Below are 27147 nucleotides of genomic sequence, written 5' to 3' on the forward strand. Positions count from 1 at the left end.
GTGGAGGTGATGGAATTCCAGTTGAGCTCTTTCAAATCCTGAAAGATGATGCTGTGAAAGTGCTGCACTCAATATGCCAGCAAATTTGGAAAACTCAGCAATGGCCACAGGACTGGAAAAGGTCAGTTTTCATTCCAATCCCAAAGAAAGGCAATGCTAAAGAATGCTCAAACTACCGCACGATTGCTCTCATCTCACACGCTAGTAAAGTAATGCTCAAAATTCTCCAAGCCAGGCTTCAGCAATATGTGAACCGCGAACTTGCAGATGTTCAAGCTGGTTTTAGAAAAGGCAGAGGAACCAGAGATCAAATTTCCAACATCTGCTGGATCATCGAAAAAGCAAGAGAGTTCCATAAAAACATCTATTTCTGCTTTATTGACTATGCCAAAGCCTTTGACTGTGTGGATCACAATAAACTGTGAAAAATTCTGAAAGAGATGGGAATACTAGACCACCTGACCTGCCTCTTGAGAAACCTATATGCAGGTCAGGAAACAACAGTTAGAATTGGACATGGAACAACAGACTGGTTCCAAATAGGAAAAGGAGTATGTCGAGGCTGTATATTGTCACCCTGCTTATTTAACTTCTATGCAGAGTACATCACGAGAAACGCTGGGCTGGAAGAAGCACAGGCTGTAATCAAGATTGCCGGATGAAATATCAATAACCTCAGATATGCAGATGACACCACCCTTATGGCGGAAAGTGAAGAGGAACTCAAAAGCCTCTTGATGAAAGTAAAAGAGGAGAGTGAAAAAGTTGGCTTAAAGCTCAACATTCAGAAAACAAAGATCGTGGCATCTGGTCCCATCACTTCATGGGAACTAGATGGGGAAACAGTGTCAGAGTTTATTTTGGGGGCTCCAAAATCACGGCAGATGGTGACTGCAGCCATGAAATTAAAAGACACTTACTCCTTGGAAGGAAAGTTATGACCAACTTAGATAGCATATTGAAAAGCAGAGACACATTACTTTGCCAACAAAGGTCCGTCTAGTCAAGGCTATGGTTTTTTCAGTGGTCATGTATGGATGTGAGAGTTGGACTGTGAAGAAAGCTGAGCACCGAAGAATTTATTTTTTTGAACTGTGGTGTTGGAGAAGACTCTTGAGAGTCCCTTGGACTGCAAGGAGATCCAACCAGTCCATTCTAAAGGAGATCAGTCCTGGGATTTCTTTGGAGGGAATGACGCTGAAGCTGAAACTCCAGTACTTTGGCCACCTCATGCGAAGAGTTGACTTACTGGAAAAGACTCTGATGCTGGGAGGGATTGGGGGCAGGAGGAGAAGGGGACTACAGAGGTTGAGATAGCTGGATGGCATCAGTGACTCGATGTACGTGAGTCTGGGTGAACTCTGGGAGTTGGTGATGGACAGGGAGGCCTGGCGTGCTATGATTCATGGGGTCGCAAAGAGTTGGACACGACTGAGCGACTGAACTGAACTGAATAATTAGCAATGTTGAGCATCTCTTCATTGTTACTAGTGGACGTTTATACATCTTCTTTGGAAAAATGTCTATTTAGGTTCTGCCCATTTTTCGCTTGGGTTGGTTTTTTGTTCTTGAATTGTGTGAGCTGTTTGTATATTTTGGAAATTAAGCCCTTGTCCATTGCATCATTTGCAAATATTTTCTCCCAGTCCATATGTTGTCTTTTCCTTTTGTTTATGGTTTCCTTTGCTGTGCAAAAGTTTGTAAGTTTGATTAGGTCACATTTGTATATTTTTGTTTTTATTTCTATTGCTTTGGGAGACTGATCTAAGAAAACATTGCTGTCATTTATGTCAGAGAATGTTTTGCCCGTGTTCTCTTCTAGGAATTTTATGGTGAGTGACACGATTTTTATTTTTTCAGTATTCATTATTTATTTGGCTGCGCCAGGTCTTAGTTGCAGCATGCAGGATCTTAGATCTCTGTTGTGGCTTGTAGGATCCATAGTTGTAGTATGGGAGTTTTAGTTATGGCAGGTGAACTATTAGGTGGGCTTGTATGAATAATTTCACGGGCTGGTAGGGAATTGAGGACCCTCAGGCTGAGGGTGGGCTGAAGTGCAGCTGGTCTGACTCAAGGGGGATCTATCAGGGTGAGGGGGGGGTGCTTTCCTGCTGAGTGGGGATATGTCTGATGAGAGCAGGGGATACCAAGGGAGCCTGTGAGACCAACGATGTCAAGGTAGGTAACACCTGAACTGTTAGTCTACAGGGAGTTCCCTGGCAGTTCAGTGGTCAGGATTTGGTGCTTTCACTGCCATGGCCCGGGTTCAGTCCCTGGTTGGAGGACTGAGATCCCATCAGCTGCACACATGGCCAAAATAAATAGAGATCTTGGTCTAACCTCACAGTGGGGACCCCCTGGGGCATCTCACAGGAGGGCTAAGGCAGAGGGACTTGTTCTGGGATTCAGCCCTTGTCGGGCAATGTGGGGAGTGTTGTGATGCAGTTGGGGTGGGCTGGTGCGGTTGGGAAGCAGGGAGTTCTGTGACTGGTGTGCTAACCAGTCTTATCGGGAAGGCTGGAGGAGCGAAGCCAGTCTAACGGTCTAACTGGTTGAGAAGCGGCCACTCGGCTCAGCCAGCACAGGGGCCGTGTGGTTGTCGCTGAGCCCAAGCTCTGTCTGCTCACCTCACGACAGGCCAGTAAATCGGGAGCTGAGTTGTTGGAACAGGAATGATGACTTAAATTGGAAACCTAGCAGGCAGAGGGCCTTCCCAGGTGGCGCCAGTGCTATAGGACCTGCCTGCCAATGCAGGAGACATAAGAGACGCGGGTTTGATCCCTGGGTCCCAAAGATGCTGGAGGAGGGCATGGCAACCTGCTCCAGTGTTCTTGCCTTAGAGAATCCCATGGAGAGAGGAGCCTGATGGGCTACGGCCCGTAGGGCTGCAAAGCGCTGGACACAACTGAGCGAATGAGCACGTGCAGCAGACTGAGGAGATGGCAGCCTGGTGTCTCAAAAACACCATCTTCCCTCAGTGGAAATCCGGCTCCTGTTATATACGGGAGGGGGTGGGGCCTGCTGCGGCACCAACCAGTGGCTGAGCAGGACCACTAATGGCTGCTGGTGGACAGTGGCTCAATGTCAGGTAGCTTACCTGGGGGAGGGGCCCACTGCGGCACCAACCAGTGGCTGAGCAGGGCTGCTGGGGCGGCTCAAGCCTGGTGGGTATTACACCCTGGCAGAAATGTGCTGCACCAGAAAGAGGCCAGGTCTGAAGAAGTACCAGCCAGATATCGTGGTGGCCACTCAGAGGCAGCTAAATCCACCATTACTGGGACCTCCGTCTGAGGTGGCAGGCGCCGTGGGCTCAGCCCGCTGCTGGCTTCAAGGGTCAGTCCTTGACTGATGAGGTGGCCTGGGAGCTGGAGTCCCCAGAGTGTAGCTCCTGCCTGCCTGCTTATGCAGTGGGTGGGTGGGGTCCAGTGGGCTGGGCGTGGCCGGCCCTGTGAGGAGAGGTGCAGGGGAGCCGCCCCTGGCTTAAGGGCATGTGGCTCCTGCCATTGAGGGAGGAGGGAAGAGCCCCTCACGCCTCGGGTTGGGACCGGGGAGGCCGCTGTCACACATGGTCGTGTTTGTAGTCTGGACGACGTTCCGTTCTTGGCTGAGTTCAGGCATGACCAGGACTGGTCTTGTTAGGTCTTGAGCTCATCACGGGGCGCAGCAGCCTTGTCAGTCAGGGCTCCTGGGACATTACCGTCACAGGAGTGAACCACCCCCCCAGCCAGGGCCAGTTCCCTGTCCAAGCTGCCTCTCTCCTCTTTTGCACCCGCTTGTAGCCGAGGGTGGCTGGAGTCAACCCAGGATGCTCATCTCGGTACCTAGAGAGAAGCGTGCAGGGCAGGAGGTCATTAGCTGGACTGTGTGTGGTTAGACCTCCCACTTTCGTACACGTGAGCTGTCCGGTCCTCTCACTGAGCAGGCCCTGCACCTCAGGCTTTGGACAGCAGACATCACCTGCCACAGTGCAAGTGGTTGTCAGATCCTGAAGACAGAGACCTTGATTGCCAAACCCAGACCATGAAAACCACCCCAGAGTCAGGCTGGTCTTTCCCTAGAGACTCCATTGACTTTTGGAGGCCCATCATGAACTACATACTTGACTGATGGTTTATGTGAAATTTACACTGATGCTACAAAAAGTGTCCGCTCCAACATGAATTCTCTTCAATTACACAAGGAGAAATTCAGGGCTTGCTTTGGTGTCTGCTAGTGAACTGACATCTACTCAGTTTGTTGGGCTCCCAGAGTAGGAACCTAGGGTTTCCTAACTCCAAGGAGGAGTCCTGATTCTAGAGGCTTCCAAGGAGTGAGCTGCTTCTCTGTCACCCCCCTGCCTGCTTCCCAGAAGGGGTCATCAGCTCTCACAGAACTGAAGGACTTAAATTAAGTCAGCCTGGGGACTTCCCTGGAGGTCCAGTGGTTAAGAATCTGCCTCCCAAAGCAGAGGACACAGGTTCCATCCTGGGTCGGGGAACCGAAATCCCATATGCCACAGGGGCAACTAAGCCCACCAGCCACAACTACCAAACCTGCGCATCTCAAGTGGAGAGAAGCCCCAAGCGACTTAGCACACACAGCGTATTTATAAAAGACGGCCCATGGGTCTGTTGGAACATTGCTCAGAGACTAACTGAGCAGCTACTCTGCCCACCCTAGGCTCTCGGAAGCTCACCCTCTCACCCATGTTCTCTGGTGTCCTAGCAACTGGAAAGTGCTCTGAGCTCCAACCAGGGCAGAGGCCATTCTCTCCCTGACCACTGTGACTTGCAGGCTCCCCAGGAGCCTGAGGACCTGTCCGTGCCACCCAAGGGCCCACTGAAAGCCACCGCTTGTCCCCATACACACCCAGAAGGCTGGCTGGGGCCAGCCCATGACCCTGGCAAAATGAGCTTCTCGCTCAAGTTCTCGGAGCTGGTCAACATCGCCATCCCGCAGTGCGGGGTGGTGAACTTCAAGGCCCTGCACTTCCTGCTCCATGGCATCCTGGAGCACATCCACATGGCGGAGCTGGAAAAGGACCTCTCAGGGGATGAGGACTTCCTCCAAGCCTCTGTGTCCATCACATTCCCGCCACGGGAAGGGGACGCCCAACCCACCCTCAGCCCCCTGAAGAGGCTCGGCAACATCTTCGACCACCTGGTGAGCCGCGTGGACAAGCTGGAGAGCCAGCTGGCCGCGCTGAGGGACGTGCCGTCCACTGCCCAGCTGCTGGAGAGCAGCCAGGGCACCAGGCAGCCTGCCCAGGAGCTGTGGAACCTGATCAGGCTCCAGAAGAAGGTGGAGGGCAACGAGGAAGCTGTGGCCAAGGTAAGCCGCCCAGCCTCCAGACACAGCCCTCCACCTTGACTCTCCTGCCCAGCGTTCACCCCACCCGCCCCTCCACCCCCGATGAGAGGCCCTTCCCTTAAATGGGGAGGGATTCGGCTTTGGACTCAGGTGGAACCTGAGTTTGCAACCTGAGTGGCCAGGTTTGCATCCTTCATCAGCATAGAGGGAAGAAGGCCACAGTGTCTGGAGGGGGCGCATACACAGAGACAGAAAGCTGATGAGTGGCTGCCGGGGGCTGGAGGGAGCGGGCGTGGGAGAGACTGCCTAGTGGTTACGGGGCTTCCTTTTGGGGGTGATGCCGAGGTGTTAGAACCACAGAGAGCTGGCGATTGCACCGCATTGTGAGTGCCCTAAACGCATTCACTGAACCATACACTTTCAAATGGTATGTTATGTGAATATCACCTCAGTGGGGGAAAAAAAATAATCGACTTATAGGATCTGCTGTGAAGAAACTGAAAGTGTTAGTTGCTCAGTCATATCTGACTCTTTGTGACCCCATGGACTGTAGCCCCCAGGTTCCTCTGTCCACAGGATACTCCAGGCAAGAATACTGGAGTGGGTTGCCATTTCCTTCTCTGGGGATCTTCCCAACCCAGGGATCAAACCCTGGTCTCCTGAGTCACTGGCGGATTCTTTCCCATCTGAGCCCCCTGGGAAGCATAGGACCTACGGGCGAGGAAACTGACAGCATGAAACGTTCATGGATTGGCTGAGGGTGCAGAGCCTGTGACGGTGGAACAGGTGGTGAGCTGAGGCCTCCTGTTTCAGGACCCACCTGGGACCACTCGCTCGCCTGCCCCCCACCCCACACACAGTTATCCATCCGGAGCTGCAGCCTTGGGGAAGAGTTGGATCCTGGGGAATAAATACTCCAGCTCCTCTCTCCTCCCTTCCTCCCATGGCCACACAGTAGGGCCAGAAGTCAGAGCACCCCGGGGTGTGGAGGGCACAGCCTGCCGGCAGCTCCTGGGGGCGCTGAGTAGGGGCGGAGGATGGGTGTGCGGGGGCGCCAGAGGACATCCATTGCACGGAGGGACCATTTCACGACGTCTTAGATTAACTCTCTTGTGTTTAAATTTATTTTTATTTTAAAAAGATTTTTATTTGTTTGGCTGCTCGGGTCTTAGTTGCAGCATGTAGGATCTAGTCCCCTGACCCAGAGATGGAACCTGGGCCCCCTGCATAGGGAGCACAGAGTCTTAGCCACTGGACGACCAGTTAACTCCCCAACACTCTTCTTTTTTAAATTGAGGTGTAAGTCACATAGCATAAAGTGAACAACCATGTGGCATTTTGGCTCATTGATAATGTAATACAAGCACCACCCCTGTCCCCTTCTAAACCGTTTCTGTGGCTCCAAAAGGAACCCTGTGTCCTTGTCACTCCCCACCCCACTCCCCGACAAGACCCACCTGCTCTCTGGCCCTAATGTTTTACCAGATCTGGGCATTTCACATAAATGGAATCATGCAGTATGTGGCCTTTTGTGTCTGGCTTCTCTCTCTGAGCCCCAGATTTCCCAGGTTCACCCACATTGTAGCCTGGGTCTGTGCTTCACCCCCTTTTATGGCTGAATAGTATTCTGTTGTAGGGACAGACAACATCGGGTTTAACCACTCAGCTGTTGGCGGGCATTTGGGTTGAGACTCTTTTTAAATAAAGGAGTGTGTATTATTTGAGGGATGCAGGGGTTTCTCAGCAGCAGCAAAAAAGGAAGAAAGTAGGTGGGCAGGCCTGATAGGGTGAAAGCCTTCACTTCAACCTGCATCTTGAATATGGCTTTAACCCGTCTCAGCTTCCAGATGCTAGTCTCCAGGTTTTCTGATTATAATTTTTGGGTAAGAGAATGAGACAGCACACCTGGGGTCAGGCGTCCACTCCTGGCCAGACAGGCAGGGTGGTGCCTAAGAATTAGAGCCCCCTGGGGCCTGTTCCCTCTGCCTCGACTAGCAGGCACCCCAGACGGTATCCACACACAGGGGCCACCAGGCTTTATGTCTAAGCTGAGAAAGGTGGGAGCCCCGGTGCCAGGGTTTTGTAGAGATGTCAGACAAGCCTAACTCCCTTCCTAGAACCCAGAGTCGCTGGGCCACGAGAAGGACAGGCCAGAGTCCACCAGTCTAACTTTGCTGGGTCTCATGCCCCGTCTCCTCATTTCCCTTTCACCCTAGCTCCCCGACTGGCCCCATCCCCGGGGGAGTGATCTTGAGAATAAGCTCACTGCGTGCCAGGTGAGCCGGGCGCTACATCTGTTCCTCCGTCAATCTTCTTAGCGACTCTTAAGAGGCAGGTGCTGTCATTATCCTGAGCTTACACATGAGGAAATGGAGGCGCAGAGAGGTCAGGGTTAGAAAACAGGGAGCCAGACTCAGCCTGTGCTGAGTGGGCAAGCGGAAGGCATAGGAATGTGGACGCTGAGATGCCTCGCCACTTATCACCCGGAAGGGTGAGGGGCGGCCGTGGCTTCCTCCTTCCAAGATTGTTACAACAATTAAGCAAGATAAAGCGTGGGAACCGCTCAGCACAGAGCTGGACGTCTGTTCTGGCCAAGGTGGCTGATGAGATGAGGGGCAAAGCGGCATAGTGTGAACCGTGAATCCCTGTGCTCAGTGAGAGCCTCTGGGCACAGAGGACCGCACCGTGCATGACTCTGTTCACAGGCAATCTGCCCAGAATAGACCAGTCCGTAGTGACAGAAAGTGGCGGTTGCCAGGGGCTGGAGGTTGAGCCCTGGTGGGAACGGGCTTTCTTTTGGAGGTGACGAAAATGTTCTGGAACACTAAACAGTGGTGATGGTCGTACACACTTGTGCACGTGCCGAATGCCCCCAAATTGTGCACTTTAGTAATGCTTTGTGTGTTTTACCATATGCACGAAAAGCAGGGATTGGCAGAAGCAGTTAAAAGAAAGGAAAAAAAAAAACCCATAATCTAAGCCATATGCTGTCTCCAAGAGACGCACTTTGCTTCAAAGACAAACAGGTTGGAGAGAAAAAGATATTGCACACAGGTAACAGCCAGAAGGGAGCCAAAGTGACTGTACTAACCGCAGACAGATAGACCTTAAGACAAGAATTGTTGCTAGACACACAGCAGGCTGCAGGGGTGGCCGAGGGCAGGTTGTGCAGGCCTCAGAGCTGGGTGGTGTCTGAGGTGTCAGCCCCTCCAGAGCAGCCTGCCTTGATGGATGAAGGCTTTTAGAAATCACGATTACCCAGAATGTCCCAGCCAGCTCACACAGCGGACTGGTAGACAGGTTTGGAACTGGTCACGCCGCCCTCAGAGGACTGCTTGTGCACCTAGGAATATCCCCACCACCGTTACAGAATGTCACCAAGTCCCAGCCTGTCTGAGGATGCTGGGGTTACCACGGTGACCCATTGTTAGGGTTGCCATGGTAGCTGGTTCTAGGGTGGTACAGGCTGCTTAGCTAAGAGTCTGCAACATACCCCCACCACCCACCCCACCACCGCCTGCATCAGTCAGTCTGGCAGACCAAATGCCACCCCTTATGGGGAAAGACAAGTCTGCCAGCCCCGGCATCCATCCCAGACAGGGTGAATGGCGCCCTGGAGACTAAGGCAGGCACCCAGGGGACGTCTGGAGAGATGGCTTGGGAGGACCTACAGGCATGGCATGAGGGTTGGTGCTCCTGGTCAGCACACTGCCGGGTTTGGGGACTCGGGAGCGGGACAGCAGGGCCTCACTAAGCAGGCTTAGATTGCAGTTTCTAACCTTCTGCATGGTTAACATCTGGGGCCAGGGGCTTCTCTGTGGTGGAGAGTGTCCCGTGCACTGAGGACACTAAGCAGCATCCTTGGCCTCCGGCCACTAGAGGACAGGGCACCCCTTAGTCATGACGACCAGAAATGTCTCCAGACTTGGCCAAATGCCCGTTGGGGCCCAGACTGCCCTGTCGAGAACTGCTGAGTTAGAAAGCATGGGCTCCTGGCCCACTGTGTGTCATCTCCATAACTTCCATGGGGGTGCCGACCCAGACTTTGGGCGCCAGGGAGTCTCCCGGAATCACAGGTTCCCAGGCAGCCCTGACCAGGAGCTTTAGAAAGTTGTTCAGAAGACCCTGCCTGTCTCCTTGAGGCCTCGGTTATCTCATCTGTGATGATAACCCCTGCTGGCCGGCCACGGGGGAAAATGAGGGGCCGCTGTTTGTTATTTATTATTAAGATTGTTTGGGCTCACCCTGTTGCCATAAATACACTCGTAGGTCCCACTGTGCATGCTAAGGTGCTTCAGTCATTTCCAACTCTTTGTGACACTAAGAACTGTAGCCCGCCAGGCTCCTCTGTCCCTGGGAGTCTCTAGGCAAGGATACTGGAGTGGGTTGCCATGCCCTCCTCTAGGGGATCTTCCCAATGCAAGGATCGAACCTGCGTCTCCTGAGTCTCCTGGCTTGCAGGCGGATTCTTTACTGCTGAGCCTTTGAGACCAGCACCTCTTGAGAAGAGTCTTCCTCCTCTCTGGTGCAGCCCTTGCCCTCAGGACAGCCAGGCCATCTTTTCTGGGTTTGCCCTGCACTTCCCCATGGGAGGGAGGTTGATACCTGCTCAGGTAACTTGGTCCTTCTGGTTACACCTGGAGAGACAAGGGGAGGGGGAGGAGTCCTGCATAGATGGGGCACCTGGTCCTTGTAGATTTCTCTGAAAAGCGTGTTTTCACCTACAGAAGATAAGGCCTTGGAAAACCAGTCTCTTCATACCATTATCACTCCCAGAAAAATTAACAATAACTCATAAATACTATTCAATAGACAGTGTTGACAATTTCCCCCAGGTAAAACAAAAATGCTATTTTTTAAAGCTTTATTGAGATATATTCTACATAACAGAGAGTTCATCCATTTAAAGTATATAGCAGTGTTATATACTAATTGTACTCAATTTATGTAAGTTTTGTTTTTTTTTAACGTGGACCATTTTTAAAGTCCTTACTGAAGTTGTTACCAAATTGCTTCAGTTTTATGTTTTGATTTTTTTGGCTGCGAGGCAGGTGGGATCTTAGCTCCCAGGACAGGGATCAAACCTGCACCCACTGCATTGGAAGGCGAGGTCTTAAGCATGGGACTACCAGGGAAGTCCCTATACCTCAGTTTAAAATGAAGTATACAATGCAATGGGCTTCCCATGTGGTGCTTGTTGTAAAGAACCTGCTTGTCAGTGCAGGAGACATGAGACCTGGGTTCAGTCCCTGGATTGGGAAGATCCCCTGGAGGAAGGCATGGCAACCCACTCCAGTATTCTTGCCTGGAGAACCCCGTGGACAGGGGAGCCCGGTGGGCTGTAGTCCATGGGGTCACAAAGAGTCGGACATGACTGAAACGACGTAGCACACACACACATAGAATGCAGCGATTTTAGTATACTCACACGTGTGCAACTTTCACAGTTTAAGGACATTTTCAACAACCCAAAAAGAACCCCCTTAAACCATTAGCTTTCACTCTCCACTCCTGTGCCTCCTTGAGCCCCATTCCTCACTTACCATAATATCTTTAGGTTTATCTGTAGCATGTATCAGTAAATTTTTTTTTTGGTAGATAATTGTATTTATCAACTGTATGGGCTGCAGTCCATGGGGTTGCAAAGAGTCAGACACGACGGAGCAACTATCACTAACGATGCTGAGCACCTTTTCGTGTGCTTATTAGTCATTTGTATATCATCTTTGGAGAAATGTCTGTTCAGGTCTTTGCCGATTTTTAATTGGATTATTTGTCTTATATGTTTATGGATTCAGTTTGCTAGCATTTTGTTGAGGAGTTTTGTATCCATATTGTAGTTTTCCTGTGGTGTCTTTGATTTTTATCAGTGCAATACTGGCCTCATAGAATGAGTTTGGAATTCTGTTTTTTGGAAAAGTTTGTTGTGTTTTTTTTTTTCTACCAGATCTATTATTTATTTATTCATTTTTAGCTACACTACATCTTCATTGCTGTGTACAGACTTTCTCTAGTTGCAGTGAGTGGGGGCTTCTCTTCGTTGTGGTGTGTGGGCTGCTCGTTGCAGGGGCTTCTCTCCTTGCTGAGCACGGGCTCTCGGCAAGTGGTCCTCAGTAGCTGTGGCGCGTGGGCTTTGTTGCTCTGTGGCATGTGGGGTCTTCCTGGACCAGGGATCAAACCTGTGTGCCCTCCATTGGCAGGTGGATTCTTAACCACCGGACCACTGGGGAAGTCCCTGGAGAAGGTTGTTAACACCTTACTGATCCAGGGACTTTTGCAGAAACTAACACCAGTAGCGTTAATACGTCTAGTCAATAATGTGTTAAGAGTTGGTATTAATTCTCCTTTAAAGGTTTCATAAAAGTCATTGGTAAAGCCACCAGGGCTTGGCCTTTCTTCATGTGTTGTTTTTGTTTTGATAATTCAATCATTTTACTTGTTTCAGGTCTATTCAGATTATCTATTTTTTTTTCTTGAGTCAGCTTTGGAAGTTTATGTCTTTCTGGGAATTTGTCCATCTTATCCAACTTATCTAATTTGCTGGCATACAACTGTTCATAGTATTCCTTCATAATTTTTTTTTATTTCTGTAGGGTCAATAGCAATGTTCCCTATTTCATTTCTCATTCTAGTAATTTGAATCTTCTCTTCTTCTCTTGGTCAGTCTAGCAAAAGGTTTACTGTTGATCTTTTCAAAGAACCAGCTTTTAGTTTCATTGATTTCCTGTGTTATTCTTCATTTTCTCTTTCATTAGTTTCCACTCCAATCTTTATCATTTCATTTTTCCTATCCCCTTTAGGTTTCTTTTGATCTGCTTTCCCCAGTGTCTTAAGGTTGACGGCTAGACTGTTGATTTGAGATCTTTCTTCTTTGTTAATATAGTCACTTCCAGCTAAAATTTCTCTTTAAGCACTGTTTTAGCTACATCCCATAAGTTTTGGTGTGTTTGTGTTTTCATTTTATCTGTTTTTAGAAAGCTTATTTATCTGTCTGTTTGGCTGTGCGGGGTCTTAGTTGCTGCACACAGGATCTTCAGTTGTAGCGAGCAGACTCACAGTTGCAGCATATGGGCTCTAGTTCTAAGACCAGGGACCAAACTCAGGCCTCCTGCATTGGGAGCAGGGAGTCTTAACAACTGCATCTCTAGGGAAGTCCTAGTAGTTTCCTTTTAATTCATCTCAAAGTGTTTCTAATTTCCTTTGCAATTTCTTCTTTGACCCATTGTTTAGTCAGGACAGGGCTGTTTAATTTCCAAATATTTGTGAACTTTCAAATTCCAAATCAAATGCTACTGATTTCCAATTTAATTCCATTGTTATATATTTTTGTTATACAAAAATCATGCATTTTGTATGACTTCAATCCTTTTTAAATTTATTGAGTTTTGTTTTATGGCCTTAGTATAGGCTATCCTGTAGAATGTCCTGTGTGTATTGTGCCGCTGTTGAGTGGAGTGTCTTGTAGATGTCTGTAACATCCAGCTGGTCTATAGTGATGTTCAAATCTCCTGTTTCCTTGATGATCTTCTGTCTAGTTGTTATATCCATTATTGAAAATGGGATATTGAAGTCTTCAACTATTTCTCCTTTCCGTTCTCTCAGATTTTGCTGCATATATTTTTAGGGCTTCACTACTAGGTGTATATATGTTTATAATTATTATATCTTAGGACTTCGCTGATGTCCAGTGGCTGAGACTCTGCACTCCCAATGCAGAGGGCCCAGGTTCAATCTCTGGTCAGGGAACTAGATCCCATATGGCACAACTAAAGATCCTGCACGCCACAACTAAAAGATCCCTACTGGAGAACTAAGATCCCATATGCTGCATAGTGCAGCCTAAAATTAATAAATAGATAATAAAATGTGTCTCTTTTAGATAGTATGAGGTAGGATCATATTTTCTTATCTATTCTGCCAGTCTGTGCCTTTTAATGTTTACGTTTACATTTAATGTAATTCAGTTTCAACCATTTACATTTAATGTAATTACCCGTGGACAGAGGAGCCCGGGAGGTTATAGTCCATGGATGGGGTCGCAAGAATCAGACATGACTTAGCAACTAAACCACCACCATTACCACCACAGATAAGAAGGACTTCTGCCATTTCACCATTTGTTATTTTTGTTATCTGAATGCCTAACTATACACTATACCCTCTACATACATTATCACATTTTTTCATACCCATTTAATGATTGAAGACTTCAAAATCTAGGAAAATGCAGGAACAGCTCCAGTCATCGGAGGAGCTGAGCAATAAGATCAGTATTGCATCCGTTAGCTCTTGCTTTGAAGTCTCCTCCCTCCTCCTCTGGCTTTTCCCCTTACTCTCCCAGGGTGAATGTACGCATGCAGCCATAAGGACCCTTTGAAAATGTAAATCCAGTGGCTGCCTAGTTGATCCTCTGGTGGTTCTCACTAAAGGGCATGAGATGCTTCCTGATGAATGACTCCTGCTTACTGAACACATTCACACCCAGGGTTGCCCCCTTCCCACTTAGGCCCCTTAGAGCTCAGAGCACGCTTGACTTCACTGTCATTTTATGGCCTCTGAATATGTTCCAGCCTAGGCCTTGGAAGAGCCAAGAAGACTTCAAGAACCATGACTAGCACCAGAGAGCTTCCACACTTTTCCTGTCTTTTCCGCTAGCTACACTCAACTTCACATTTTCCTTTCTTCTCCCTCTTCAGTCCATAAGAACCCTGCAGGATTTGCTCACGGACATTTATGCACTCAAGGTCTCCGTTGAAACCCTCGGGAAGGAGGTGGCCATGCTGAAAGACGTGTTTGAGAAGGTAGACCCTCCCCATCATCCCTCATAATGGTCATGCTGCTTGGACCTCTGGCGGTTGGGATGACCAGATAAATCCAAGAAGCCTATTGTTAGTCAAAGAACATAGCTATGGGGGCAAGAGAAGGGCCTGACATGGCCCAGCCACTTGGCCCATCCCACTGAACTCTCTGCAGTTTCCACCATGATCCTCACCCTACTGTGAAAAGACATTTGTGAGTGACAGAAACCTAGTCCATTCTGCCTTAGGCAACATAATGTATTGTCTCATTTACTAAAAATGTCAGGAATGCTGTCAGGCATAGCCAGATCAAGGTGCTCATACCACCTCAAGGTTTCTCCTTCAGTGGCACTTTCCTCTCGGTTGGCTTCATTCTCAGGCAGCTACTCCTGAAGTCCTGGCAGCTCCAGACTTAAAGTCCACCAGCTTAGCAGAAAGAGAGTACTAATTCTTTGTCTGGAAAACTTGGTTCACACTGAAAAGTAGAGTAAACCTAGCATAGGCATATATTCTAGCTCCTTCTGTAGCCCTAAGGATATCAACCCAGATATTACGATGATGTGAAAGGATGTGAAATCCCTGAAATGTAAGGTCATAGCTGGTGAGTCAGATCTGGGCTTAAAAGCCAGACCTCCACACCCTCTAGCTAGTTTTATGGCTGAGGTTTTACAACTCGCCCCCAAATAACAACATTTACCTTATCATCCCTAATGTACAGGTCAGTGTACACAGTTGGTCATCATGGCAACTCTGAGAATTTCATTTTGGGGCTGGGTAGCTCCCTTCTGTAGCAGCAAGGGGACTGTGAGGAAACTGTATTATGAAACGCTAAATAGGATCCTTGGTCAAATCTGTTTGGCAACAATGCCTTCTCAGCCTGCTTCTTGGAGATTCTTAATGTACTTTGGTCCACTGAAGGCTCTACAGCATCCTACAGTACAGAAACCCCTTACATGATTTTTAAGCCTAGCATTTCCCAAACTTATTTGCCCAAGGAACCCTTTCCCACCCAGTGAGAAACGCTTGTTTTGGAACCTGTTCTTCTCTCTCGGTCTCTCGGTCTAAGGCCTTACATTTGCACTGGGGAAGAACCTGGGCCGGGACCATACCCTGCACACTCTGGCTCACAGGCTTGGCTCATTTGACAGATCAGTCCACAAAGAATAGACGCCTTCTCAGAAGATTTGAGAGGGCAGAACCGGAAGATGAGTGCACTGCAGCGGGAAGTGGTGAGGGCCCGGCCCCATCCTCCCACCCCAGATCCATGCCCTCCAGGCCCAGGGGTGTGCAGTGGCAGGGAGTGGGGAAGAGGAGAACAGTCTGGAAAGGCCCCTCTGTTTGCAAGTGTGGAGGAGGAAGCCGCTGAGAGCACCGCACCCTCTGGGTTCACAACCCTTGTTCCCCACCTCCTTCCCCATCCCATCCGCAGGCTTCTCTCCAGAGCAAGGTGACCACCATCCCTAAACCCGAGGACCTGGTGCTCTGGAGCAGTCTCCACGAGGCCATGTTCATCCCGGTAAAGGAAGGACATGGCGGAGGGGGACCGGGGTTGGGGAGGGACGGGTGACAGGGTGGGGGGCAGGGTGATCATGAGCTGGTTTGGAGCAGCCCCCCCAGACCAGCCCCACATCCCACAGGGAGCTGCTCCACAACTGCTGGGAGACTCCGACCTGTGGCAGATCTCAGAGCTCGCCTCGGAGACCGCCGTTGCCCAGACAGCCGAGGACCGCGGAGGAGGGGGTCTCAGCCACTTCTCAGAGGCCATCCGGCACCCCAGGTTCCTGGAGACCATTTGGCAGTACCAGGCGCCGGGGCAGCTACTGGAGGAGGAGTCTGCCCAAGAAGCTCTGCTCCTTGGGGTCGAGGGGCCAGACCAGCCCCAAGTGCTAGAGCCTGGGCCTGGGCCTGGGCTTGCATTGGGACCCAGGCCTGTGCCTGGGCCTGGGCCTTCATCCGAAGCTGCGCCTAAGTTCAGACCTGAGCCTGCTCCTGGGCCTGGACCTTCATCTGGGCCTGGGCCTGTGTTCGGACCTGGGCCTTCATCCGGATCTGGGCCTGCGTTCGGACCTGGCCCTGTGCCTGGACCTGGGCCTGCTCCTGGGCCTGGACCTTCATCTGGACCCAGGCCTGGGCCTGCTCCTGGGCCTGGACCTTCATCTGGGCCTGGGCCTGTGCCTGGACCTGGGCCTTCATCTGGATCTGGGCCTGCATTCGGACCTGGGCCTGCTCCTGGGCCTGGGCCTGTGTTCGGACCTGGGCCTGCCCCTGAACTGGAACCTGCCCCGGGCCTTCAACCCACACCATCAGGATCCTGGACTGTACCACCACAAGGCTGGCCTCCTCCCAGAGGCTTTCCCGGGACTAGCCCTGGGCCTTTCTGGGGCTTCCAGCCTGGCCTAGGCCCAATGGGCTTCCCGCCTGCCAGGTTCCGGGGCTTCAGAGCCCCACCCCCAGCCATGGAGCTGGGCTCAGCTTGGCCTCATTCACAGCGGTCCATGTACTACCCAGGAGACATGTCTAAGCTCTCAGCTGTCTCAGAAAAGGAGGAAGACTACTCCTCCGTGGAAAGGGGAGGCCCTCTGGACAGAGCCCCGAGGGCTGAGGTCCCGCCAGGAGGCCTCCCTAAGGGATTCTGGTCTGTCGTTCAGCAGATGAAACCCAGCGCTGCCCTCACGGCCGCGGCCGCTGCCTCCTACACCTCTGATGTGGCCACATCAGCAGCCCGGGCGGCCAAGGCCGCTGCCAAGCTGATCAGGGACGCCCCTGCCACCAAATTGGCCACTGTAGCAACCGCTGCAGCCACAGCTGGGCCCTTGGGGGTGCTTGCAGAATTTCTGGGAGCGGGGCCCTCTCGCGGAGCCTTCCCCGAGGGGGAGGTGGAGGACTTGCTGGAAGTGGAGGATGAGGACTTGCTCTGTCCTGCATACTCTCCTGTCTCTGTCCCTCCTGACATGTCCAAGGCCATGCTGGCTGCCAAACATGCCACGACTCCTGAAGAAAAGAAGAAGGCCGTCAGGTATTCCATGAGCCACTTAGCCCAGATGCCCGTCAGACACGACACCCTGAAAGAAGAGTTGGCCCAGCTGTCATCTAACCTGCAGCAGCGTATGACTTACCTAGGTAGGCCCGGCCTGGCTCCTGGAAGGGTAACAAGGGCTCAGGCCCTCCCTGTGGCCTTTGAGACGCACCTCCTCTCCATTTAGCTACCCCAACAAAATGTTACCACTTGGCTAATACCACCGTTAGCCATTCATTCCTTTGGCTTTAGCATTAATCTCTTACTAGTCTATTCTCTTCAATGAATGTACAGTGAGGTCTTCTATTAAGGGAGAGGGATGGTTACAGTCTAAAGTTGGTGCTTGAAGAGGAAAACCACAAGTCAGAATTACTCTTGGAAATTCCCTTTCAATTGTCCATAAAACAGTACTGCTGTACAATGTTTTGATAAGTTCAGATCACCCAGAGTTTCTAGGCGCACTGAACAGACCCCAGATGATGTGGTCAATTTGGGATTTGGAACAAAGCTGGGCAAACATAAATTTCCTTAAAGGCCAGTCATGTTCTAGGGGGTAGTAGCACCAACAGGGGGCTTCCTAGGTGGTGCTGGTAGTAAAGACCCCACTTGCCAGTACAGGAGGCGCAAGAGATACAGGTTCCATCCCTGGGTCAGGAAGATCCTTTGGAATAGGAAATGGCAACCCACTCCAGGATCCTTACCTGGAGAATCCCCATGGACACAAGAGCCTGGTGGGCTACAGTCCATGGCGCTGCAGAGTTGGACACGAATGACCACACAGGACCAATAGATTTATGTTCCCAGTTCATGCACACTATGAGCATATGTTCACTGTGGGAAATGGAGGGTGGGGAGTGGCCTACCCTAGAAGTTCTGAACCTTAAGCTTGCCCCAGCATCCCTGGGGGTCTTGGTAAGTCACAGACTGCTGGGGCCAGCCCCAGATCTGGCTTGTTGATCTAGGTAGGACCCCTGGGTAGGACTTTCTTTTTATAACCCATTCCAGGGGATGCTGCTTACGCTGCTGGTGACCCAGGGAACCCACTTTCAGATCCACTGTCCTTCCCTGTTTGAATCCTTATCTTGCTTTTGTTCTCTCTGCCAAGTGTAATAGTTGAATTAGCCCTAGTCGAATCCATATCTGGCACCACCCTTGATGGGCAGGTGCGGTCCCACAGATCTTGAAAAAGTAGAACTTCAAGCAGCCAAACAGATCCACATCAATTGCTGAATCCCAGGGCACAGCTCAGGTTATGACAGTCGTGAATTTGAATATAAAACATAAAGTCATAGTAGCCCAAACTCTACTTCTGACCAGCTGCCACTTCTGCTAAGAAAACTAAAGATAGCTTGTAAATGTGTCTTGGCTGCAGTTTCTCATACCCTCCTAGCTGTGCCCCGGACATCACTTTATGGCCTCTCCTCTGAAACTGGATATAGGGTACTTTTTGTCACCCTACTCCTTTTTTGTTAAACCTGTCTTTGCATCTTGTTGTGGGATAATACATTTCATGAACTCCCAGAAGTAAACACTCCATAGTTTTACTCAGGACCATTTCTGGAAGGGCAGTAAATTCCAGAGAGAGTTCCCTGCTGCTGCTGCTGCTTCTGCTGCTGCTGCTGCTAAGTCACTTCAGTTGTGTCCAACTCTGTGTGACCCCATAGACGGCAGCCCACCAGGCTCCCTCGCCCCTGGGATTCTCCAGGCAAGAACACTGGAGTGGGTTGCCATTTCCTTCTCCAATGCATGAAAGTGAAAAGGGAAAGTGAAGTCGCTCAGTCATGTCCAACTCTTCATGACCCCATGGACTGCAGCCTACCAGGCTCTTCCGTCCATGGGATTTTCCAGGCAAGAGTACTGGAGTGGGGTGCCATCGCCTTCTCTGAGAGATTTCCCTAGGCCTGAGCTATCTAGTAGGATACCATAAGACTGTCAAATATCTGAAATTGGGCAAGTTCAAGTTCTCATGTGGTCCAAATACAAAGTGCACACCAGGCACTTCCCAGTGGTCCAGTGGTTAAGACTTGGCCTTCCAATGCAGGGGGCATGGGTTTGATCCCTGGTCAGGAAGCTAAGATCCCACATACCTCGTGGCCAAAAAAGCAAAAACATAATACAGAAGCAACATTGTATGAAATTCAGTGAAAACTTTAAAAATGGTCCACATTAAAAAAAAATCTAAAAATGCACATTGGATATTGAGGGCTTACTACAAATACAAGAATGTGAAATTATTGTTAACCATTTTATTGATCACATGTTAAATTGATACTTTTTTTTGGCCCTGCAGCTCCTGAGACCTTCATTCCCCATCCAGGGATTGAACCCAGGGGTTGAACCCATGCCCTCAGCAATGAATGCATGGAATCCTAACCACTGGACCACCAGGGAATTCCCAAAATGATACTATTTTGGATTCAGTTTAGTTCAGTTCAGTTGCTCGGTCGTGTCTGACTCTTTGCAACCCCATGGACTGCAGCACACTAGACTTCCCTGTCCATCATAAACTCCTGGAGCTTACTCAAACTCATGTCCATTGAGTCGGTGATGCCATCCAACCATTTTATCCTCTGTTGTTCCCTTCTCCTCTGGCCTTCAATCTTTCCCAGCATCAAGGTCTTTTCAAATGAGTCAGTTCTTCGCATCAGGTGGCCAGAGTATTGGAGCTTCAGCTTCAGCATCAATCCTTCCAATGAATACTCAGGACTGATTTCCTTTAGGATGGACTGGTTGGATTTCCTTGCAGTCCAAGGGACTCTCAAGAGTCTTTTCCAACACTGCAGTTCAAAAGCATCAATTCTTCAGTGCTCAGCTTTCTTTATAGTCCAACTCTCACATCCATACATGACTACTGGAAAAACCAAAGCTTTGACTAGATGGACCTTTGTTGGCTTTTTAATATGCTGTCTAGGTTGGTCATAACTTTTCTTCGAAGGAGCAAGCGTTTTTTATTTTCATGGCTGCAATCACCATCTGCAGTGATTTCAGAGCCCCCCAAAATAAGGTTTGTTACTGTTTCCACTGTTTCCCCATATATTTGCCATGAAGTGATGAGACCAGATGCCATGATCTTCGTTTTCTGAATGTTGAGTTTTAAGCCAATTTTTTCACTCTCCTCTTTCACTTTCGTCAAGAGGCTCTTTAGTTCCTCTTCACCCTCTGCCATAAGTGTGGTGTCATCTGCATATCTGAGGTTATTGATATTTCTCCTGGCATTCTTGATTCCAGCTTGTGCTTCTTCCAGCCCAGCGTTTCTCATGATGTACTCTGCATATAAGTTAGATAAGCAGGGTGACAATATACAGCCTTGATGTACTCCTTTCCCAATTTGGAACCAGTTTGTTGTTCCATATCCAGTTCTAACTGTTGCTCCTTGACCTGAATACAGATTTCTCAGGAGGCAGGTCAGGTGATTCTGGTATTCCCATCTTTTTAAGAATTTTCTGGTTTGTTGTGATCAACACAGTCAAAGGCTTTGGCATAGTCAATAAAGCAGAAATAGATGTTTTTATGGAACTCTCTTGATTTTTCAGTGATCCAACAGATGTTGGCAGTTGGATCTCTGGTTCCTCTGCCTTTTTTAAATCCAGCTTGAACATCTGGAATCACGGTTCATGTACTGTTGAAGCCTGGCTTCGAGAATTTTGAGCATTACTTTGCTAGCGTGTGAGATGAGCGCAATTGTGTGGTAGTTTGAGCATTCTTTGGCATTGCCTTTCTTTGGGATTGGAAGGAAAACTGACCTTTTCCAGTCCTGTGGCCACTGCTGAGTTTTCCAAATTTGCTGGCATATTGAGTGCAGTACTTTCACAGCATCATCTTGCAGGATATGAAATAGCTCAACTGGAATTCCATCACCTCCACTAGCTTTGTTTGTAGTGATGTTCCTAAGGCCCACTTGACTTCGTATTTCACGATGTCTGGCTCTAGATGAGTGATCACACCAGCTTGATTATCTGGGTCATGAAGATCTTTTTTGTATAGTTCTTCTATGTATTCTTGCCACCTCTTCTCAATATCTTCTGCTTCTGTTAGGTCCATACCATTTCTGTCCTTTATTGTGTCCATCTTTGCATGAAATGTCCCCTTAGTATCTCTAATTTTCTTGAAGAGATCTCTAGTCTTTCCCATTCTATTGTTTTCTTCTATTTCTTTGCATTGATCACTGAGGAAGGCTTTCTTATCTCTCCTTGCTATTCTTTGGAACTCTGCATTCAAATGGGTATATCTTTCCTTTTCTCCTTTGCCTTTCGCTTCTCTTCTTTTCTCAGCTGTTTTTAAGGTCTCCTTAGACAACCATTTTGCCTTTTTGCATTTGTTTTTCTTGGAGATGGTCTTGATCACTGCCTCCTGTACAATTTTGGATTAGAATGATTTAAAAATATTTTTTAAATTAATTTCACCTGCTAATTTTTCGATTTTTCTTTTAAAAGATATTACTAGAAAATTTTAGACGACCTCAAAGGCCCCCAAGCTCACAGCTTCCTTCTATTGGAAGACATCATCTTAGATACTTTGTAACAGAAGCAGATAGAGCTCTAGAAGCATCTTTCCCCATCCCTTTCCCCGACAGCCACCCACTCCTTTGCTTTCAGCTAACATGGGAGCTTCTTCCAAGCTTGGGTCAACATTGGACATCTTGCAGGAAAAGATTGGCAACCTCCAGAAATCCAGGATGAAGGTCAGTGTCCTGGCCAGAAAAGGCATTGAGAAGATGATGGTTTGAGGTGATGGCAGAGTCCATGGCTGGAGCCAGGGCAGGTCCTGCCCTTCCAGACGAAGAAGCACCATCTGTCCTGGAGCCGAAAGGAAGCCGATCTGCTCTGTCTGGGGCGGGGCTCCCAAGGGTGGGCGGCTGTACGGTTCCCCCGACAAGGGTTTAGGAGGCTGTGGGCTGGAAGGTACCCCGGGCTAGTACCCTCTTCAAGTCCCTTCCTGGCCATGGCGACCTCAAGAGAAGAGGCCTCAGATGTCTGTGTCCCCTTCTGTGTAGGAGGAAGAACTTGAGAGAGTTTGGGGCCACCAGATCGAGATGATAAAGGACCACCACATCGTGCTGGACAGGGCAGTGAACAGGCTCCAGATTCGCCTGGATGAGTTAAAGGTCCGGAGGTCTGGGAGGCCCAGAGTGGGGAGGATTCCTCATCGGGATATTGAGACTTCCCAGAGGTTTCACAGATACCTTGAAGGCAGGGGAACCAGGGACATTCTCCTGGCATTTCACTGTGTGTGAAGTAGACAGCCACAAAAAGCAAACCAACCCCGCCACCTCACCCCCATACATACACCAGAGCACATGAACATGGTCTGTCTCGTTCACCACTGGGGGTCACCAACCTGGCGCCGAGTGACGGCTCAAAATGTGCTGAACGAATCAATGAATGAAAGGTCTTTAACCTTTCCCCTAAACTGGCTTATTATCTGAGCTCTCACGCCACAGGGACTGGATGGAACAACGGCGTCTGACATGAGAAATGTGAGGACCCTGAAAAGCACCTCCCAGGGGGTCACTCAGCCAGACACCTCCTCCCGTGGGCTGGCTGGGCTGCCCTGACCACCCCAGCCTGATGGTCCTCGGGACCATTCCGGTCTGAGCCTTGTCCCGGAGGCATCCCAGATTTCAGAGAAAAGATCACCGTCCTTCCCAGTGGGGAGGAGGTGACCTTTTCCCCTGGGGGTGTAATGAGGCAAAATCCCAAACAGAGCCACCTGAGGTGGTTCCTGTGGGGGCTTTCGATTCCAAGTCAGGGGCTGTTGGTGGGACGCCCTAGGATGTGACGAGCAAGAGGGGAGGGCAGAGCTCCCCTCCGAAGGTCATCACACGGAGTGACCAGGCCAGCCTGCACAGGGCAAGTTGGACGGGAGGAAAGCTTATCAAAGGAGAGCTGATGCCCAGCTTGAGCAGGGAGCCTGGGCCATGTGTGGGCACAGGATACACAGTCTTGGGCCGAGACTCTTGTGAGTACCAGGATCAGGAAGTGCGCCGTCTCCTGCCAACCCTGGGCTCTTGTTTAGCCACTGCTTTTCAGAAAGGCTGGGATGCTGTGCCCTAGGGACCTACTGGAGCCCTTCCTGGTCGGAGACCAGAGCCAGTTCATCCGGCATGTCTGATGTGGGTCCAGTATGACATCCCACTCCGCTCGGGGGAGGAGGAGGGGGGCTCAGAATCTGCCTCCAGAAAGCTGTCACTGATCCCTCGTTGAGACAAGCTCAAGAGGAGTTTGGCCCAACAGGCTGAATGGACCAAGTCAGCCTTTGTCCGGACTTCCTTCCTGCCCCTTGTGCCAACAAGAGCTAATTGCTTCTAAAAGTGGACCCCGGAAGGATCTGGAGCGGGGCTTTGTATACAGCACACTTCATCAAATAGTTCTTAAATGAACACGGGCTGCAAATCATCAGCAGCCCCATGGAGCCCTTCCAGCAGAGAGAGGAGGGAGGCAGACACCCGCCCTGGTTCTGTTGCAGCAGCGGGGCTAGTGAAGAAACACCACCAACACTGCCTTCTACCTGGAAAGCTGGGAGAAAACGTTCTGGACGTAACAGGTGGCACGAGATACCCCATCACCCCTGCGTCATTCAGCCCACGTGACTGAGCCTTCACTCCACACCAGGCACCCTTCCAGGGCCCCGCGATATAGCGGTCAAGCAGGCAGACAGCGCCCGGGCCCTTCTGTGTTTCTCGCGGGGGAATGATAGTATTTGTTTGTCTTTCATCGAAGCATGATTTGCACACAGTAAACTGCCCAGGCTTGAAGCACAGCCGCTCGACTCATTTTTGCCTCTTTGTGCAGCCATGTCAGCAACCATCCAGATGGAAGCATTTCCATCACCTCAGACTGCTGCTTTGGGAGCGTTTCTCACAAAAGATACAGGAGGAAAGTGAATGAGAACAGAACTCTTTCTGACTCAGTATGGAAATGTGAAAACACTATTTGCCCTCTGCAAACTGGCAGGCATCTTTTATAAGCTACAGGATGCATTCCAGGACCTCTTCTTCTTCTTCTTTTTTTTTTTTTTTGATGTGGACCATTTTTAAAGTCTTTATTGAATTTGTTACAGTATTGCTTGTTTTATGTTTTGGTTTTTTTGGCCAAGAAGCATGTAGGACCATTAGCTCCCCAACCAGGGATCAAACCACACTGCCCTGCGTTGGAAGGTGAAGTCTTAACCACGGGATCAACAGGGAAATCCCCAAAACCATTCTTTTTGTTTTCTTTTTTAAAAATTCCTATCGGAGTACAGTTGATTTATAATATTGTGTTAGTTTCTGCCGTACAGCCAAGTGAATCAGTTATATACATCCAAAGCCGTTCTTGGAACGATCAATGATATCCAGGGCTCTGGCTCAGTGCAGAAGAGGACTGACCTGAGAGCTGACGGGTATCGAATGCTAAATCTTCTAGGAAGATGCCATTTCTAGTCCCCTCGGCTTCCTCGGGGCAGGAGTGATATTAATGCCATTTGAGCAAGGAGGAAACAGATTCAGGCAAGGTAACCAGCCAGTTGGGAGGCGGCCTGTCGTTGTAGTTAGATAGGCCTTGGTTTCAATCCCGATTCTGCCACTTACTGGGCATTTCTGTGGCTGCTGTAACATATAACCACAAACCACGTGACTTAAAACTAGAGACGTGTACTCTTCCCAATTCTTGGAGGCCGAAAGCCCTGAATCAAGGTGCTTTAGGGCCCTCGTGCTGTCTGAAGGCTTCAGGGGGGATCCTTCTTGGCCTCTCCCAGCTTCTAGCGGCTCCAGGTGTTTCCTTGGTTTGTAGGCGCATCGCTTGAGTCTCTGCCTCCATTGTCACGTGGCCTTCTTCTCTGTGTGTGTCTTTGTGTCTTCACGTGGCCTCCTCATCCATGTGTTCCACCCTAATCCAGTGTGACCACATCTTAACTGATTTCACCTGTGAAGAGCCATTTCCAAATAAGGCCACGTTCACAGGTTCTAGGAAGGCGTGAATTCTGGGAAGGACCTTAGTCTACGCTGTGAACAGGTAACCCTGGCAGTGGAAGTTAGAGGGTCCCGGCTTCTCTGTATTTCTAGATTTTAATTAGGAACAGCCAAATGGGGCTCTAAGTGTTCATGTTGGGCCTGATGACTCCAAAAGGTCAGCTCCCCGCTAACATGGGGTTGGAGGGGAAAGCCTGACTCCAGGCAGAAGCAGGAGTTCCCTTCCCCACCTCCACCACCTGTACTAGACCTTGAGACCCACCTGGGTGCAAGGTGGATGTGAAGAGGCTTTGTGTTAATTAGAATTAGGTTCGTCTTCAAATAACATAAAACCCCCAAATAGCTGACTTAAACAAGTCATAAGTGTATTTCTCTTTTGTTTTTTGTTGTTGTTAGCTCAGTCATGTCTGACTGTTTGCAACCACATGGACTGTAGCCCACCAAGTTCCTCTGTTTATGGCATTTCCCAGGCAAGAATATTGGAGTGGATTGCCATTTCCTACTCCAGGGGATCTTCCTGACCCAGGGATGGAGCCTGTGTTTCCTGCCTTGGCAGGCAGGTTCTTTACCACTGAACTACCAGGGAAACCCCTTATTTCTCTTTTATGTTCAAGAAACTCAGAGCTGGTATAGAGCTCCTTGGTGTGTGACTTCGGTTCACAAGGTCACCTCATGGTCCAAGACAGCTGCTGGTGCTCCAGTGATTTAACTCTGTGTCTAAGCCAGCAGTGAAGAGAACACCTACTCACTTTCGTTTATACTTCAGTGGTCACATCAAGCTATAAAGGAGGCTGTGAAATACAGTCATGATTCTGGGTGGCCAGATGCCAGCTGAAAGATGGGGGTTCTGTTTCTGAGAGTGAAAGGGAGACCAGATACGAAGGGAGAAGTAGAAGCCTGTTTCCAGTTTTGGGGGGAGAGTGACCTCCCCCACTGCTGGGGACATGGCCCAGAAGATCGAGGCTCTTCCCAAGCAGGGAAGCTGGCAGCTCCTGTCATGGGGAGGGTCCAGTCAGTGGAGACAGGGAAGAATTGATGCAGGGAATTGGTTCTTTGTGGAGTCATGGGGGTGGGAAGTGAGGGTTTTCGCCTGACACGGGGCACGGTGCGTGTCGCATATAAGTGCTTGCTTGATATAGAGACTGCATTACAGATCAGAAGAGATGCGCTTGCCTCAACCATCTAGGGACCCAAAGCATCAGCTCTGGTTTGTGCGTTCCTTCCTCCGGTCCGCCTTCCTTTCCTGTGTAGCAAAGTTCTATGATGCCACCCCTCAAGGGGACAGCTTGTCCCAAGCCTCCTGTTCCTTCCCTTTTGATCTGGAAACCTGGAGCCCAAGCCTTTCACTGTGCTGCCCCGCCTGCTATCCACCTGGCCCCCACTGCTCCCTTCCTAGGGCAGAGGCTGAAGGCAGAGGCTGTCCTCAGGACGTCCGAGGATGACTGACATCCCTCCGCCTCTGTTCTTAGGTTGTCTATGCTCAACTAAGAAACCTAGAAATGTACAAGGCAGACCGAAATGAGATGGAGCAGGAGTTGAAAGAGGTGAGTGAGCAGAGACTCCTCTCCCCCACCCCATCCCCACCCCCGAGCCCGGCTCTCCCACTGAGGGAAACGGAATCATCCAGCCAGGACGAAGCCAGGCACACAGACTTCCCAAGCTTCCCTCCACCTTTATCATATAGGAAGTCCGGGGGATGTTCTCAAAAGTTGTCCCACCAATTCTTATTGTCAGTGACTCAGGATTAGTGACAATGTTTTAAACTGAAGTACAGGTGTTTTGCAGTGTTAATTACTGCTGGACAGCAAAGTGATGCGCACAGTGAAAGTGTTAGTCGCTCAGCCGTGTCTGTCTCTTTGCGACTCCGTGCACTGTAGCCCACCAGGCTCCTGTGTCCATGGGATTCTCCAGGCAAGAATACTGGAGTGTGTTGCCATTCCCTTCTGCAAGGGATCCTCCCAACCCACGGACTGAACCCAGGCCTCCTGCATTGCAGGCGAATTCTTTACCATCTAAGCCACCAGGGAAGCCCAATATATATAGTATATATACATATATGTGCATTCTTTTTTAAATATTCTTTTCCATGATGGTTT

The 27147-nt window shown here is 49.8% G+C and overlaps 1 protein-coding gene across 4 annotated transcripts in view; it reads left to right on the top strand.

Moving 5' to 3' along the window:
- The window catches only part of C24H16orf96 (chromosome 24 C16orf96 homolog), a 62818-nt gene that overhangs the window by 21162 nt on the left and 14509 nt on the right, over nt 1-27147 (top strand). For 2 of the 4 annotated variants that reach the window (XM_069569546.1, XM_069569545.1), the window contains exons 1-6: nt 4814-5310; nt 13986-14090; nt 15725-17207; nt 21699-21784; nt 22097-22207; nt 26521-26595. In XM_069569546.1, coding sequence (XP_069425647.1) covers nt 4888-5310; nt 13986-14090; nt 15725-17207; nt 21699-21784; nt 22097-22207; nt 26521-26595 — 2283 coding nt within the window. In that variant the 5' untranslated portion in view covers nt 4814-4887. Of the gene's footprint in view, nt 1-4813; nt 5311-13985; nt 14091-15235; nt 15317-15516; nt 15604-15724; nt 17208-21698; nt 21785-22096; nt 22208-26520; nt 26596-27147 lie in introns of those variants that run through there. The other 2 variants (XM_069569548.1, XM_069569547.1) reach the window with 2 other exon arrangements.

This window comes from Ovis canadensis, chromosome 24 (assembly GCF_042477335.2).
Source record: "Ovis canadensis isolate MfBH-ARS-UI-01 breed Bighorn chromosome 24, ARS-UI_OviCan_v2, whole genome shotgun sequence".
Taxonomy (NCBI): domain Eukaryota; kingdom Metazoa; phylum Chordata; class Mammalia; order Artiodactyla; family Bovidae; genus Ovis; species Ovis canadensis.